Genomic DNA, 13,874 nt, shown 5'->3' on the forward strand with positions numbered 1-13,874 from the left:
CTCAGTTTATTTTGTTACTTAGATTCCACATATGAGTGCGATCATGGGATACTTGTCTTTCTCTGACTGACTTATTTCACTTAGCGTGATACTCTCCAGGCCCCTCCATGCTGTCTCAAAGGGTAAGAGATCCTTCTTTTTTACAGCTGCATAGTATTCCACGGTGTAAATGCACCACAGCATTTTTATCCACTCCTCTACTGATGGGCACTTGGGCTGTTTCCAGATCTTAGCTATTGTAAATTGTGCTGCTATGCACATAGGGGTGCATATATCCTTTCTGATTGGTGTTTCGGGTTTCTTAGGATATATTCCTAGAAGCAGAACCCGGACTTCTTAAATAACAGTGTGAGGGCTGAAGTCTGCCAGCCTGGCTCAAATTGTTGCTCGGCCTTGTCTTTGCTGTGTGACCTTGGGCAAGTTACTTAACTTCTGTGGGTCTCAGCTACTGCACAAGTAAGATGGGAAGAAAACCACCAACAAGACGGTCCCTCCTCCCTGAGGGTGTAGAGCAGGGGCAGTGGGAGCCCAGCCCTTTGACCTCTCGCCTGCATTTCCAGACCTGGCCCTGTGCCCCTGGGAGGCCTCCCTCGCCACCAGTCTCCTGTCAGTGTAGTAAGTCCCCTTGGCCAGAGCACGGCCACCTGCTGGTCACAGGGAGAGGGGAGGTGTTGGCTGTTTCCTTTCTGAGGGCAGGGGCTGGCTCCGTATCTTTTGCTGGCTCTGTATGCTCTGTATTTTTTGCTGGGTGGGTGTCCCCACTCGAAAGGCCCGTGGCCGAGCACTCTGGGACGGGCAGCGCTGGGGCCCTGCCGGTGTGGGCCCGGCTGGGGGAGAGCTTCCGGGCCTCAGAAAGTAATGAATAATTGAGGCCCACTGTCTGCACTTTGGGCCTGCGTGTGGCCATTGGGGATGGGCCGTCAGTGAGTAAGCGGCCCCCTGGCTGTCGTCAGGCTTGCTGGGAGGGGCCGGGAGGTGTTCGGATTTCATTTGCTGTGACATGGAAATGGCATAAGGCCTCAGGCCCATTTAAAATGCTGCTGGGCCGAGGATGGGGCCCAGGACACATCTCCTGTGGGTCACAGAACAGAAAAACTCTCAGGGTCCCAGGGATTCTGGCTCATTGGGTGACCTCCCTCTCTGTGCCTCAGTTTACCGTCCTGGGTACTAGCGAGGTGAGTTAGGCGGCTTCTGTGGTGCTCGCATGCATGGGCTTTGGCCAGGAGAGACCTAGATTTGAATCGTGTCTGTGTTGCCGAGCAGCTATGCGGCAAATCTCCTCACCTTCAACCCTCTGCACCTCGGTTTTCCCATCTGTAAAATGGGTAACCCCTTTAAGGATTATTGCGAGGGCTAAATGGATAATGCACGGGGAGTAGTTAGCACGCAGCTGACACGCAGTAAGTAACTGAGTAATGGTGATGGCCCAGTCGATTCTAAGTTAGGTACGTAATATGCTACAGGTGCCGGAGAAAGCCAGAAGGACACGCTCCTGGTGTCGGCACCACCAGGCCTCCAGTCTGAGGCTTTGGACCTAGGTCTGCATGGCATCCTCACTGCACCACTTGCAGGCTGTGTGGCCTGGGGCAAGATCCTTGACCTCTCTGAGTCTCTGCCCCCTCATCATGGGAAATGGGCCGCAGACGACACTGTGGTCCCTGCTGGGAGGAGTCGCTGAAGCTGGTCTTGGACCAGCTGAGAGCAGTAGGCACTCAGTGACGGCGTTTCTCCGCATGCGCACTCAGCACACACTCGCGGGACGCCCGCTGCACGGCTGGCCCTGGACTGGGTTTTGAGGGGCACAAAGCAGACATCCAAGGCTTCAGCTTTGTCCTCAAAGTGCCCCCTGGGAAGGGCGGCTGGCACTTCGGGCAGCTTTATTCAGCACCACCCCCCACCCCCTCCCTCTCACCCTACCTCCGCCTTGGGACCCCTTGGCGCTATGACCAGTGTGTTCTCTGTTGGGGCTCACAGGGATGCAGAGGAGCTCAGGCACTGGCCCAGGCCCGCCCCTGCCTTCCTTCCCACCTGCTCGGCCCTCAGGAGCCCTGTATTGAGCAGATTGCCCGAGCTCTGAGCTCTGTGTGGCTCATCTTTCATATGCCCATCCGGAGAGAGCCTCCCTCTTGGGGTTGCTGTGAGGGCGGGTTGTGGTCCCCTGGGGATGACTTGGCCAGGCGCCGGCTCATTGTAAGTGTTAAGTGAATGTGAGCTGGAGGCCTGCTGGTCCGCCAGCCCCTGGTTCCTGGAAGGCAGGGGGGGGCTGCCCCATCCCTCGCCCCTGTAGCACCTGGCACAGGCCTGGCTGCAGGAGGAATGTGGTCAGTGCTGGCTGGCTGGCTGGCAGGGAGGGGAGCAGTTTCTCTGGGGGCTGGGCACCTGGACTGAGCACCCCTCTGCACACCCCAGGGTGCCAGGTATGTGGCACAGGGGGTTCAGGGTCTGCCCTGCCCGTGGGGACTTAGAGTGACCTGAGGGATCTGTGCAGGGGACAGGGTGCCGTGTGTCCTCTGATGAAGGGCCCGGAAACCAGACGCTGGGGCAAGAGGACCTGGATGGGGACGGTGCCCCGTTTGCATCTTGAAATAGGAGCGAGCCCGCGCGTGTGTGCGTGTGTGCGCGCGCCTATGTGTGTGCATACCAGCCTTGCAGGCAACAGAACATCTGTACACAGAGCAGGGGGTGTCGTCCTAATGTACTCAGGGGACTCCCAGCCGCCTGGGGTATCTGGAGCGGCAAGTCCAGGAATGGGGGTGATGTAGAAGGCTGTGGTGGGCATTGAATGCCGAAATAAAGGGCCTGTTTATTTATTACCCTGTAGGCGTGCGTGACTATCTCCTCACCCAAGAGCTTTAAGGGAGAGGGAGTTGAAACGGGGCAGGCAGGGGAGTGGGTGAGGGGGAGAAAAGGGAAAGAGAGCAGGGTCTGTGGGTGTCCTGCCCCTCCCCCAGGCTGGCTCTAGAGCTGACCGCCAGCAGCACCCATATTGATGATCTGTACCGAGAAGGCTGATGTATGGGGAGAGGGAGCTCCGGTCAGCTGCCTTGGGTGGCAGCACCCCCCACCCCCATGCTGATGGCTCAGCCCTGCCAATCAATACATTGATAGCCCTGGGAGCTTAATGGCCAGGCTGGGGGTGGGGAAGGGCCCTTTGCGGGATCACTGCCGGGCTGGGCTGGGTGTGGGGAGTGTAACAGGAGAGGGGGGAGAAGCCTGGGGCTGAGCCGTGGGTGTGGGCATCGAGCTGAGCCAAGCGCAGATTCAGGGGTGGGCCTGGCCTTCCTCCTCTTCTTTCTGTCTGGGGGTGCCAGCTGGGAGAAACTGGGGGGCTCTAGAGCCAGTGATGGGCTCAGATCTTGGCTCTGTCACTCTCCGTATGGCTCGGGCAAGTCCCTTGGCCTGTCGGTCTCCCTTTGTCCTGGGAATGGCAATCATCGGACCTGCCCAGGTCATGCAAGGAGGAAGGAGACGGTGCCTGGAAAATGCTTAGCTTGGGCCTGGCACCGAGCAAGCGCCCACTGAGTGAGAGCCAGCGTCAGTCTCGCTCTCCACGATAATAATAATCCACGGAGCCCTGGGGCTGGCAGCAGCTCCGGCGCCTGCTCCAGGCCGCTCGCTCTCGAGGAAGAGTTTGGGGAGCTGCATTTTGGGGTGGCGAGTGGGGCTGACTCTATCAGGGACCACTCCTGGAGTATGGGGTGCAGGCCTCAGGTTCGAATCTAGAATTTGGAGAAGGCTTGGGCACGGCTGGCACAGGCTGCTGCCACTGAAGGAGGCTGGCGGTGGTGGAATGTGGCCGGAAGTCTGTGGGCTGCCCCTCCTGGGACCAGGGAGACCCTCCCTTTTCTGGGCAGGCTGCCTGGAGACAGGGGCACGGCTGGCTTGTATGCGGCCTCAAGGATGGGGACCTGGGCAGGAGGGGCAGTCTGACCCCACCCTGCTCTCTTGGGTCGGGGAGTGAGCCCAAGGCCTTCAGCCAGTCCCTGCCCCAGCAATGGCTTGTGGCCAGAACCAACTGCTGTCCTGCTTAGGAGAGAGGGGTGGGTGAGGGGAGAAGGAGATGGAAGCCGGCGAGGGGGAGGTGGTTTCTAGAATAGACAGCGGGGGAGCTGGATTTGAATCTGGATTCCTGTTCTCACCAGTTCTGACTTTGGACGAGGCCTCAGTTTCCTCATCTGTAAAATGGGGATAATAATCATACCAGGTCCCAGGGCCGCTCTGGGGATGACGTAGGATCATTAATGTGGTTCTTAACACAGAGGACGTGCTCAGTAAGTAGGCTGTTTAGAAAACCAAACCAAAGAAGGGAAAAGGCTGTGGCTATTGCTATTAGTATACTTTTTTTCTGAGATAAATACTGTGAACAATTCCCATGCTGCTAGTGAGAAAACGGAGGGCCACAGAAATCAAAGCAGTGGGTGAGTTGGGGTGGGCCAGGCTCTAAGTTAGGTACATAATATGCTACAGGTGCCAAAGGAAGCTAGCAGGACACCACCTGCGGTCGGTGCTGGCTGTGGGTGGTTGGCGTGTGTGGCGTGTTTGTGTTGTGTGTGTAGGAAGGTGATGTGGGATGGGGCAGACGTCCGTGGGAGGTGGGTCTGTGGCCCGGGAAGAGACAGGAAGCCCCCAGACCTGCCTTCAGAGCCGCGAGTGGGTGGGCGAGGCCGAAATCTCCCGGGCAGCTGTGGCGGCTGTTGCCCTGGTGGGAGGGGGGACCTGGGTTGATGTCTGGAAGCTGCAGTGGGCTGGGGGCTCACCCCAGCCTCTTTTTATCCCATAGAAGGCCCCCCCCCCCAGGAGCCCTCAGAGAGGAGGCTTGGGAGGTAGGCAGGGGCTCGATGACAAAGATCGTTCCCACCTGGGGAGGCGCCTGTGGGTGGTTCGGGCGGGCGGGGCGGAGCTCGGAGCAGGGAAACAGCCTGCCTGTGCCTTAGGGAGCTGGGCTGCCGAGGGTGAGGCTGCGGTGGAGGGGGTAGCCCAGTCCCACTCGCACCCTGTCCTGCGGGAGCCTGGGGGCAGAGCTGGGGGGAGAGTTGGACCTGTGGGGTTCTTGTTGCTCCTGGGCAGCCCTGGGTCAGGGAGTCAATAGTTAACCCCCCACCTGGAGGGGTGTCCCCGGCAGAGAGCAGCGCTGACTGTTCTAGGAAGGCCCGGGAGACAGGCCGCCTCTTAGGCAGCGGGGCCAGTGACCTAGAGGCCGGTGACCTGCCTCCCAGCTCGCAGGAAAGGCGGGGCTGCTTGTGTGAGCCCCGCGGGCAGACCTGGGAGCTCTGTGCCTGGAGAGCTGCCGCCGAGGTCCCATCTGTGCAATGGGCTCTCACGGGTGCCCCCTCCATGGGTGGCTGAGGGGCCCAGATAAGGTACCATGTCTAAAGGCTTCTCAGCCGAGGAAAGCTAGCAGCTGATGGCTTTCACGCCCCCTGGGGTCCCTGCGTTGGGCCTCTGCCTGCTGGGTGGTGAGCGGTGGGCTGATTTGGCCGCCAGGTTTCCCTTGTCCCAGCCACAGTCGTTGAGCATGTATTTGCGGGGCGCCTCCTGGGGGCAGAGCTAGATCCAGGATGGCCCAGACCAGCTGGGCGCTGGGGACAATAAGCCATTGCAGTTCCGTCCGGAGGCCCCAACCCGACCTGGGGTGGGCAGGCAGGAAAGGCTTCCGGCCGAGGCACCTGAGGGCAGGGGTCAGGTGTGCAGAGGGGGCAGGGTGCCCTGGGCAGAGGACACCGCCCTCCCCTCCCCTCCGAAAAGGCCTGGAGCCCCCCGAGGTCTTCCCCAGAAGCCCAGGGGCCTCCTGCCTTTTCGGGAGGACGGAGTGTTTCCGTGTCAGAGGCCACCCCCGCTGCCCCCCTGGGGATGGATGGGACCACAGAGTGTGGCTTGAATGGTGGAAGCTGGGCAAGATGGATTATCCCTCCCACATCCTGGGGCAGGGCCACCGGATAGTGCCTGCTGACCCCGGGTCACCGCCCGTCTCCGTCCAGCGCGCCAGGGAGAAAATCGGTAATGGGAGGCTGGCTCTGGCAGGGCAGCTCCCCTCGGGGCCCGGGGTGAGGAGATTGGTTTGACCTCTGGTCGATAAGGTCTCCTGTGAGCAGGAGGAGGCTTGGAGGACAGGGAGGGAGGCCGGACGCCTGCCCCTGGGGGAGGGGCCAGGGCCAGGCCACCTCGGGAAGGTTGAGGGCCACGGGTGGGAGGTCTTAGGACACATGCTCACCAGGGGGGAGGGGGCTCCCTCCCTGAGCATCAGGATGTGACACGATCGGGTCCTGGCTGTGGATGGTGGTGGGGGGCGGGGAGAAGAAAAAAAAAGGGGGGGGGGAGCTGGGGATGAGGGTGGTGGAGTGAAGGGTGTGTACGCTCGGTGGGCCAGCGGCCAGGCTCCGCGTCACCAGACTGTGAGTCAGAGCAATCGACTTACCCTTTCCGAGCCTCAGTTTCTCCATCTGTTAAATGGCTGTGTTAAGCATCCTCACGTCACAGGGTTGTCCAGAGGATCAAAGGCAGCAATACCTTCGCAAATTGTATCTGTGCCTCAGAAGTGCCTCCTTAGGGACAGGGCCTGTGATCTGCTTGCGCCGCAAGAGGCTTCTGTTGGCGGGCTTCCCGGGGAGCCGGCTCGAGGGCTGCCTGACCTTCTCCCAGTAGTTTCCTACCGAGACTTACTCTGTACCCGGCACTGTGCTAGGACTTCACGCGTTTAGGGCCAGCACCCTTGTTTTAGAGGCGAGGGTACAGGCCCAGTGAGGTTAGTAACGTGCCTGGGGTCCCTTAGCTAGGGAGCGGCACACCCTGGGTTTTGAACCTCGGTCCTGCTTCTGATGGCCCTGGTCGGGCCCAGGAAAGGGGGGACCGGTGGGGACGGGGTGCAGCAAGACGGGGCTGAAAGCTGGGCTTTGGGGCCACGAGGTCTGGGCTGCCATTGCCTGCTCTGTGACCTCGTCAATTCAGCTTTGGAGCCTCAGTTCCCTCATCTGTAATGTGGGTTAACCCATCCAATCGGAGGATGGCAGTGAGGGTTAAATGACGTGGTCCCTCGGATGTGCCTGGGGGTCCCGGCTGGGGTGGAGGATGATGTGCAGGTCAGCTGGGGGACAGAGGCCCCGGGCTGGGCGTGGGGTGTAGCCATGAGGGAAACACGGTCCCTGATCTGGCCGCTCACAGCTGAGGGCTGATGTAGCGGCAGCCCAGGTCCCAAGAGCTCTGCTGTGGGCTGAGCGGGCTGAGGTCCTGTGTGCTTAAATGGGAATAAACCTGGAACTTTAAGAACTGTTCAGCTTTCTGGTTAAGGTGAGTTAGGGCAGGCGCGCCATTAGCAGGCCATAGAAAAACCCAATTTAATGTTAAATGGAATGACAGGACTCTAGATCTTTTCAATGTTAATTTGTTCATTTCTTTTTTCATTCATTCAACAAATGTTTGAGTTTCTACTGTGCTATACATGCTGGGGATAGAGCAGCCAACGACAAAGGGAGCATTTCAGCTTTCCTGGTGCTGCCAGTCTGCTCGGGGAGGACAGACAAAAACCAGACAAAGAGATGTTATGGCAGGTTGATAAATGTTAGAAAGAAAAACAAAGCGTGGTTGAGAGACGGATAGTGACAGAGTGGGGCCTGGCCTCAGAAAAGCAGTCAGGATGTGACATTTGAGCAGAGACCCAAAGGAAGCAGGGAGGCCAGAATGTGAAAATCTGGGGAAAGCCTGGAAGCAGTGGGAGGAGCCAGTGCAAAGGCCCTGGGGCAGGTGTGCACTCTGTGTTTGACATGCTCTGAGGTGTGAAGTGGCAGCCCGTGGAACTGGTGGAGAGGGGGTGATAGGAGATGAAGGCAGTCGGGGTGGGGACTTCATCTAAATGTGATGGGAGGCCCTGGAGGGGGAGGATCACACGAGGGAGGCGAGGCGACTGGGTTTGCTGGAGGATAGACAACCAGGGGGCAAGGGTGGGAGCAGGAGCCCGCGAGGATGTGGGAGCAAGTTGTGCAGGTGAGAGGCTGTGTTGGCGAAGGGAGGCTGGAGAGTAAGTGTTGGCGTCGCCAGAGGCGGCTTCGCGGAGGATGTGGTCAGACATGAACTAAAGCTCCAGGGATACAGGGTGTCGTGATGGCGATGCAGAGCGAAGGCTTCTCCAGCAGAAGACGGGATGTGGGGAAATGCTTGGTGGCCTGGGGAGCATGAGGACCCTCAGGGCATGGGAGGGGCTCCCTCAGCATCAGGCCCATTCTTTCCGGAATGAGATGAGACTTGTCAGGCCTCCCTCCTCCCCGCCAAGGACCCGGACAGCAGTCATATGCCCCCCATCCCGCTCCCATCTCCATATCCTCACAGCCCCCTGGGATGTGGCCAGAGCAGGGGCTCTGGAATCTGAGACCAAGCAAATTGTGTGCCCAAGGTCGAAAGAGAAACCTCCGTTCGTTCGTTCGGCACTTCTTGCTCTGATGTGAGGCTGTGGTGGGAAGATAGCGAGCTTTGTTTCAAACAGACCTGGGCCTGATTCTTATCTTCGCCGCTTCCTGGCATGGCCACCTGGGGCAACTTGCCTCACCTCGCTGCCTCATGTGGGAAATGGGGGTGGCATCGGGGCAGCTGTGCGTGTGCGCTGAGGCCTGGCCCAGAGCTGGCGTAGAGGAGGCCCTGGCCTGCAGGGGACCCCGTCTTCCAAGGGTCTCACCGTCACTCCTTGCCCTGCCCAGGTGCTGGCGGCCGAGGAGAACGTGGACTTCCGGATCCACGTGGAGAACCAGACGCGGGCTCGGGACGATGTGAGCCGTAAGCAGCTGCGGCTGTACCAGCTCTACAGCCGGACCAGCGGGAAGCACATCCAGGTCCTGGGCCGCAGGATCAGCGCCCGTGGCGAGGACGGGGACAAGTATGGTAGGTGCCAACCCCCTCCTGCCCCAGCGTGCACAGGCTGCCCCACCTCGGAGACCTCAGGGTCAAATCCCAGCTCTGCCCGGCCTTGGCTGTGTGATCTTGCCCCTGACACGGAGCCTTGCTGGGCCTCAGTGTCCTCGTCTGTGACATGGGGATGTGGGGTGCGTCCCTGAGAGCCTCGTTGGGAGGACTAACGGAAGAGGGGAATAAAAAGTGCCTTTGCTGGTAAAGCCCATCAGTGGCCCACAGTGGATGGCCTAGAGCCCGCGGCTGTTCCCCGCGGCATTGCTCACCAGCCCTAGGTTCTGAGCAGAGGGGTGGGAGCCTCTGGGAAATGCTTTTGAATGCTGGTGGTGGTGAGAAACAGCCTGGTGTGTGAGTGTGCGTGTGAGTGAGTGTGTGTGTGTGTGTGTGTGTGTGTGAGTGTGAGCTTGAGCTTGCGTACCTGCGAGGCACAGGGACAGTACCTTGGGCCACCGTCCTCTTAACTTGGCCTTGACCCTGGAATTCGGTGTTTGGGAACCATCACCTGCCTTTGCAGAGGGGTTGGGAGGAGTAAGACACCCTGACGCCCTTCTCTGCCCAAGCTCCCAGCTCACAGTGACCCTCCGCAGTGAGTGACACGGACAGGATCCAACTTCCCAGCGCTTGGAGGGGATTTGGGGATAGATGCTGAGCAAATACTGACCATGCCCACCATTCCTGCCTTCTCAGGCCAGGTTCTGGGAGCTGTTAGGCCGGGAAGGTGGGGGCTGGGGCTGGGGTAGCTGAGGCTGGGGCTGGGGCCGGGGCCGGGGCCGGGTCTCGTGTGTGTGCTGGGGGCCTGCCAGCCCCGGCTTTTTTCTGGGATGATGCCCCACCAGCCCCTGCCCATTGCAGTCAAGATGTGACAACAAGACAAATACTTTCTCGGACCTTTTATCTTGGACATCATTTATTTTCCCTCAGCCCCAGGGCAGGACTGACCCCGTGGTAGGGCCCTAGTGTGGCAGCTGCACCGCCCCTGGGGGCTGGGCCAGGCCAGGCCGGGCAGGGCTGGGCCACCCTGGCTCGGCTTCTCCAGGCCAGCTGCCTCCCTCCCGCTCCCTGCCCATCACTCTTTCCTGCTCCCTTCCCCTTCCTCCCTCTTTCCCTCCTTCCTGTCTCAGTCTGGCTGCTTCTCCTCTCACCCAGGTCTCTCTCCTCTGGGTCCTTCTCCCTCCCTCCTGGTCTTCATCCCTCCCCCTCTGTGTCTGGTCCTCTCTGCCTGCCCCCTCCCCACCATCTCTGCCTTTCTGCCTCCTTCCCTGGACCCCAGCTCGCGCCCCTGGTCCCCACCGCTCCCAGGCCCTCTGCTGCTGCCTCTGCGGGGCCTCCGTCCCGCCGTGCCCCCCTCCTGGACGTCTGGCTGTGCTGGGCAGACCCAGGTGGTGCTTTTCCCTGGGAGCTGCTGTCCAGTTGCTGCCAGGGAAGGGGCAGCTGGCTGGCCCGGGCGGGAGGGAGGTGCCCTCCTGGGGAGTCCCCCCAGCTCTGGCTGGCCCCTCCAGGCTGGGAGAGCACAGGGGGGACAGACTTTGGTCTGAACCATCTGTCCACGCCCTGAGACAGGAGGCAGGAACTCGGGAGGGAGAGGCGCCTGTGCACATAGCGGGCCCTTCTCTCCAGAAGCCACTGGCCCCCATGTTTCCTCTTCCCCAACTAGAGACCCGGGGAGTCTCACCTGCTGTGTGCCCTCAGGCAAGCCCTTGGCCTCTCTGGGCCTCAGCTTCCCTCCTGGACACGACCAGGGTGGCGAGAGCAGTGACCACGTGGGGATCGCCGAGGGCTCTCGCTCAGTGTGACGTTGGCTCAGTGGGTCTGGGGGCCCGGGCCCAGCTTTTCTCACCAGGCTCAGGCGGTTCTGGTCCTGCACGTGGAGGGTCCGGGGCCCAGCCCATCTTGGCTGCTTCTCCGGCTCCATGAACTCGGGCTTTAATAAGTCCCTCTCCAGGAATATGCGCTTCGCTCCCCTCCCATCCCCCCAGCACCCAGGGCGGCACGGGGCCTTGCTGGCACTGAGGCCACTCCATTTAAATGTCGCATTAGAGACACAGATGGGGGGATGGGACCCCATCTGTGAACCCCAGGAAAGGAAGCAAGACAATGGAGCCAATTGAGGCTTCCAATCTAGATAATCAATACCAATATTATTGAGAGGGTGATTTATGTGGCCAAGCCACGCCAGGAGGACGGAGCTGTGTCGGGGGCCTGCCCTACCTGTGGGGGAGGGGCAGCCAGTAGTCCCTGGTCAGGGAACCCCGGATGGTCCAGGAAATTGCTCGCTCCATCTCAGGGCCTGGCCCCGTGGAGCGAGGGATGCCATCGGAGACTCGCATTCGTACCCGGTTAGAGCCCAGCCTGGGAGTTTCAGTGAAGATCAAGCACGAACAGGATCCTATTCACGCCTGGAATCTGGCATCCCCACGCACACTCCGGACCTCAGATCCCATGCTAGACTCCGTGGGCGGGCACGGGGTGCAGGCGCACCCTGGGGTGCCCTGCCCAGGCGCTCTCGGCCTGCTTCAGGGGGTGAGCAGTCTGGTGACATCTGAGGGGAGTCGGCGGGGCACCCGCAAAATGCCCTTCTGCAAGAGGGTCTCCCCGTGCCCCTGGCTCCGTGGACTTGCCTTTCAGGGGCCTGGGTCACGGGGTCCCCTATCCCGTACTCACTCCCCTGACCAGATCTGGCCATTTCTGCCCCTCTCGCTGTGGTTTGAGCCTTGGGTGCTCCTGAGGGCTCCCCACCTTCCAGTATCAGCTTAAAGGTGACCCTCGGGGGACCCCTCATCCCTCAAGGGCATTTGGAAGTGGAGCTGGGAGGGATGGGCCCTGACCTTTGGCTCTGTGGGCTTCTCTGCCCTCAGGAAGTGAGGTCACGGCGAAGACCTTCGCTCCCACCTTTGGGGTCCACGCACTCGTTCCCCAGGAAAGGGACTGGTGTCGGGGAGCAGCGAGGGGTGGGTAGACGGGCTGAGACCAAGACTTCTGGGTTGGTCAGCCTGGGTTTGAGTCCTGCCTGGGTTTGAACTCTGTCACGGTGTGCCCTGGGGACTCAGTTTTCTGAGCTGTGAAATGGCGCTGGCTGTGTGTCTCCGCAGGAAGATATGTGGGGAGGGCCGGGGCTTTTGCTGAGCTGGTGATGAGAGTGGCAGGGGATGCTCCAGTCCCTGTCACCCTCATTCTGGCACCTGCGGGAGGGGAGCCAGGAGCAAGGTCCCAGGAGCAGGGTCCCGTGGGCTGGCTGGTGTGGCTGAGGCAGCCGAGACCCCGCTCTCTGAGCCCGACACCCAGTGCTCACCCTCCACACGCAGCCAAATGCAAGATGGTCGCTGCTCCCAAAGGCTCTCCTCTAACTTCGAAGGCATCCAGGTCAGGGCAGCCTGGCTCGTGGTAGCCGCTCCGACCCCAGGCTCTCTGCTCCATTCTGCGGCTCTTGGATGTGCTGTGCGTTCCCAGCTGGGAGCCTTTGTGCTGGCTGCCCCCTGGGCCCGAGAACGCTCCTCTCCAGACACCTCTTGGCTTCTGTTCAGCTGTCCCCTTGCAGAGAGTGCCTCCCCCGTCCCCGCTCGGGAACGTTTCTCGTGCTAGCACTTCCGCTGCCTGACGTTCTGCTATCTGTTTAGTTATCACTCTCCGCCTCTCCTGTTACAATGCACGCTCACTCAGGCAGGGTTTTTGTCTGTTTCGTCCACTGCTGTGTCCCCAGGCACAGAGCCAGCCATAAACAGGTGCCCAATCAATGCCCGAGCCAGTGCACGATGGCTCACGTGTACTTCTGGGAGTGCTGAGGGCAAGGCTCCCCTAGGGCAAGTGCCCCGCACACAGTAGGTCCTGCCGGCCAGTCAGCTTCTTACTGTGCAGCATAGCCAGCTTCCCCTCGGGGCTCTCCCAGCTGGGAGGGGCACTGATTCTCAGTCCAAACCCGTGCCCTCTGAGCTCATGTCCCACGAATTCTGTCCCCAGAGGAGTGGCCACCCACACCTCGCTGACTCCACAGCTGAAACGGCCAATTAGAGCCACAGCGAGGATGAAATATAGCCCCGGATCAATCCTATTGATTCTTCCCCTCTTCCTCCCCTGCGAGCCCACGTGGCCTGCAGGCCTCCTCGGGGACTTGGGGAGAAGGAGAGCCATGGGCACCTCTGGAGAACGGCCATCGCGTGCGATGCTGAAACATCTCCAGAAAGGACCCCTTCTCCCCTGCCCCCGGCCCTCTCCCTTCCTCCCGACCCGGCCCCCGCCCCGCAGCACGGAGGAAGGGAGCCTGATTCCTAGGCCCTCCCTGTGCCTTTGTGGCAAGGACAGCTCCTCGCTGCAGGGCGACACCTGGAGAGCGGCCAGCAGCTCCGTCAGCATTGGGAGGTAGCGGCCAGCCTGCTGCCGGCCGCCCTGCGCCGGCCCACGTGCCTCTCCTGGCTCCCGGCTCCCCCGGGGTGCTCACAGGTCTTGGGGTTTACGCGGAGGCTTGGCAGGTGGAGGTGGGAAGAAACCCGTTCCGGCTCCCCTCGCTGGTCCTGTTTTCCTGTGTCTCTCTTTGTACGTGTCCCTCTGCTTCTCCCTTCAAACCAAAGTCTTCAGACCAAAGATTCCCGCTAGGGAATCACAGTGGGATCAGCCAATCCATCACCCAACCAATCAATGTCCCTTCTCTGTTCTGGGCCATCACAGGCCTGCCGCTGGTCTGCCCCCCTCTGCCTACCTCGGACTCTGTCTGTCTCAGACTAGCGCTGGAGTTAATACTCTGCCTGTGTTCAAATCCTGGCCCTACTGTGTGACTCTGGCAAGGAACTTAACTGCTCGGTGCCTCAGTTTTTTCATTTGTAAAAGGGACATAACAGGGCATCCCTCCTAAGGTTGTGAGGAGCTAGTGAGACATTCCACAGTCAGACTCCGAGCACAGTGCCCAGCAGAGGGTAAATGCTTAAGTAAGTATTAGCTGCTGTTTAAAAAATTACCATTGTTACGCCATCCACTTCGGAGAAACGGGGGTG

General features: G+C 60.4%; 1 protein-coding gene across 2 annotated transcripts in view; it reads left to right on the forward strand.

The window, feature by feature from the left end:
* Positions 1 to 13,874, forward strand: part of FGF18 (fibroblast growth factor 18) — a 41,020-nt gene that overhangs the window by 5,797 nt on the left and 21,349 nt on the right. For both annotated transcript variants that reach the window (XM_005879434.2, XM_014550388.1), the window contains exon 3: positions 8,685 to 8,865. In XM_005879434.2, the coding sequence (XP_005879496.1) occupies positions 8,685 to 8,865 (181 nt within the window). The remainder of the gene's footprint in view (positions 1 to 8,684; positions 8,866 to 13,874) is intronic.

This window comes from Myotis brandtii, unplaced genomic scaffold, assembly GCF_000412655.1.
Source record: "Myotis brandtii unplaced genomic scaffold, ASM41265v1 scaffold6, whole genome shotgun sequence".
Classification (NCBI taxonomy): Eukaryota; Metazoa; Chordata; class Mammalia; order Chiroptera; family Vespertilionidae; genus Myotis; species Myotis brandtii.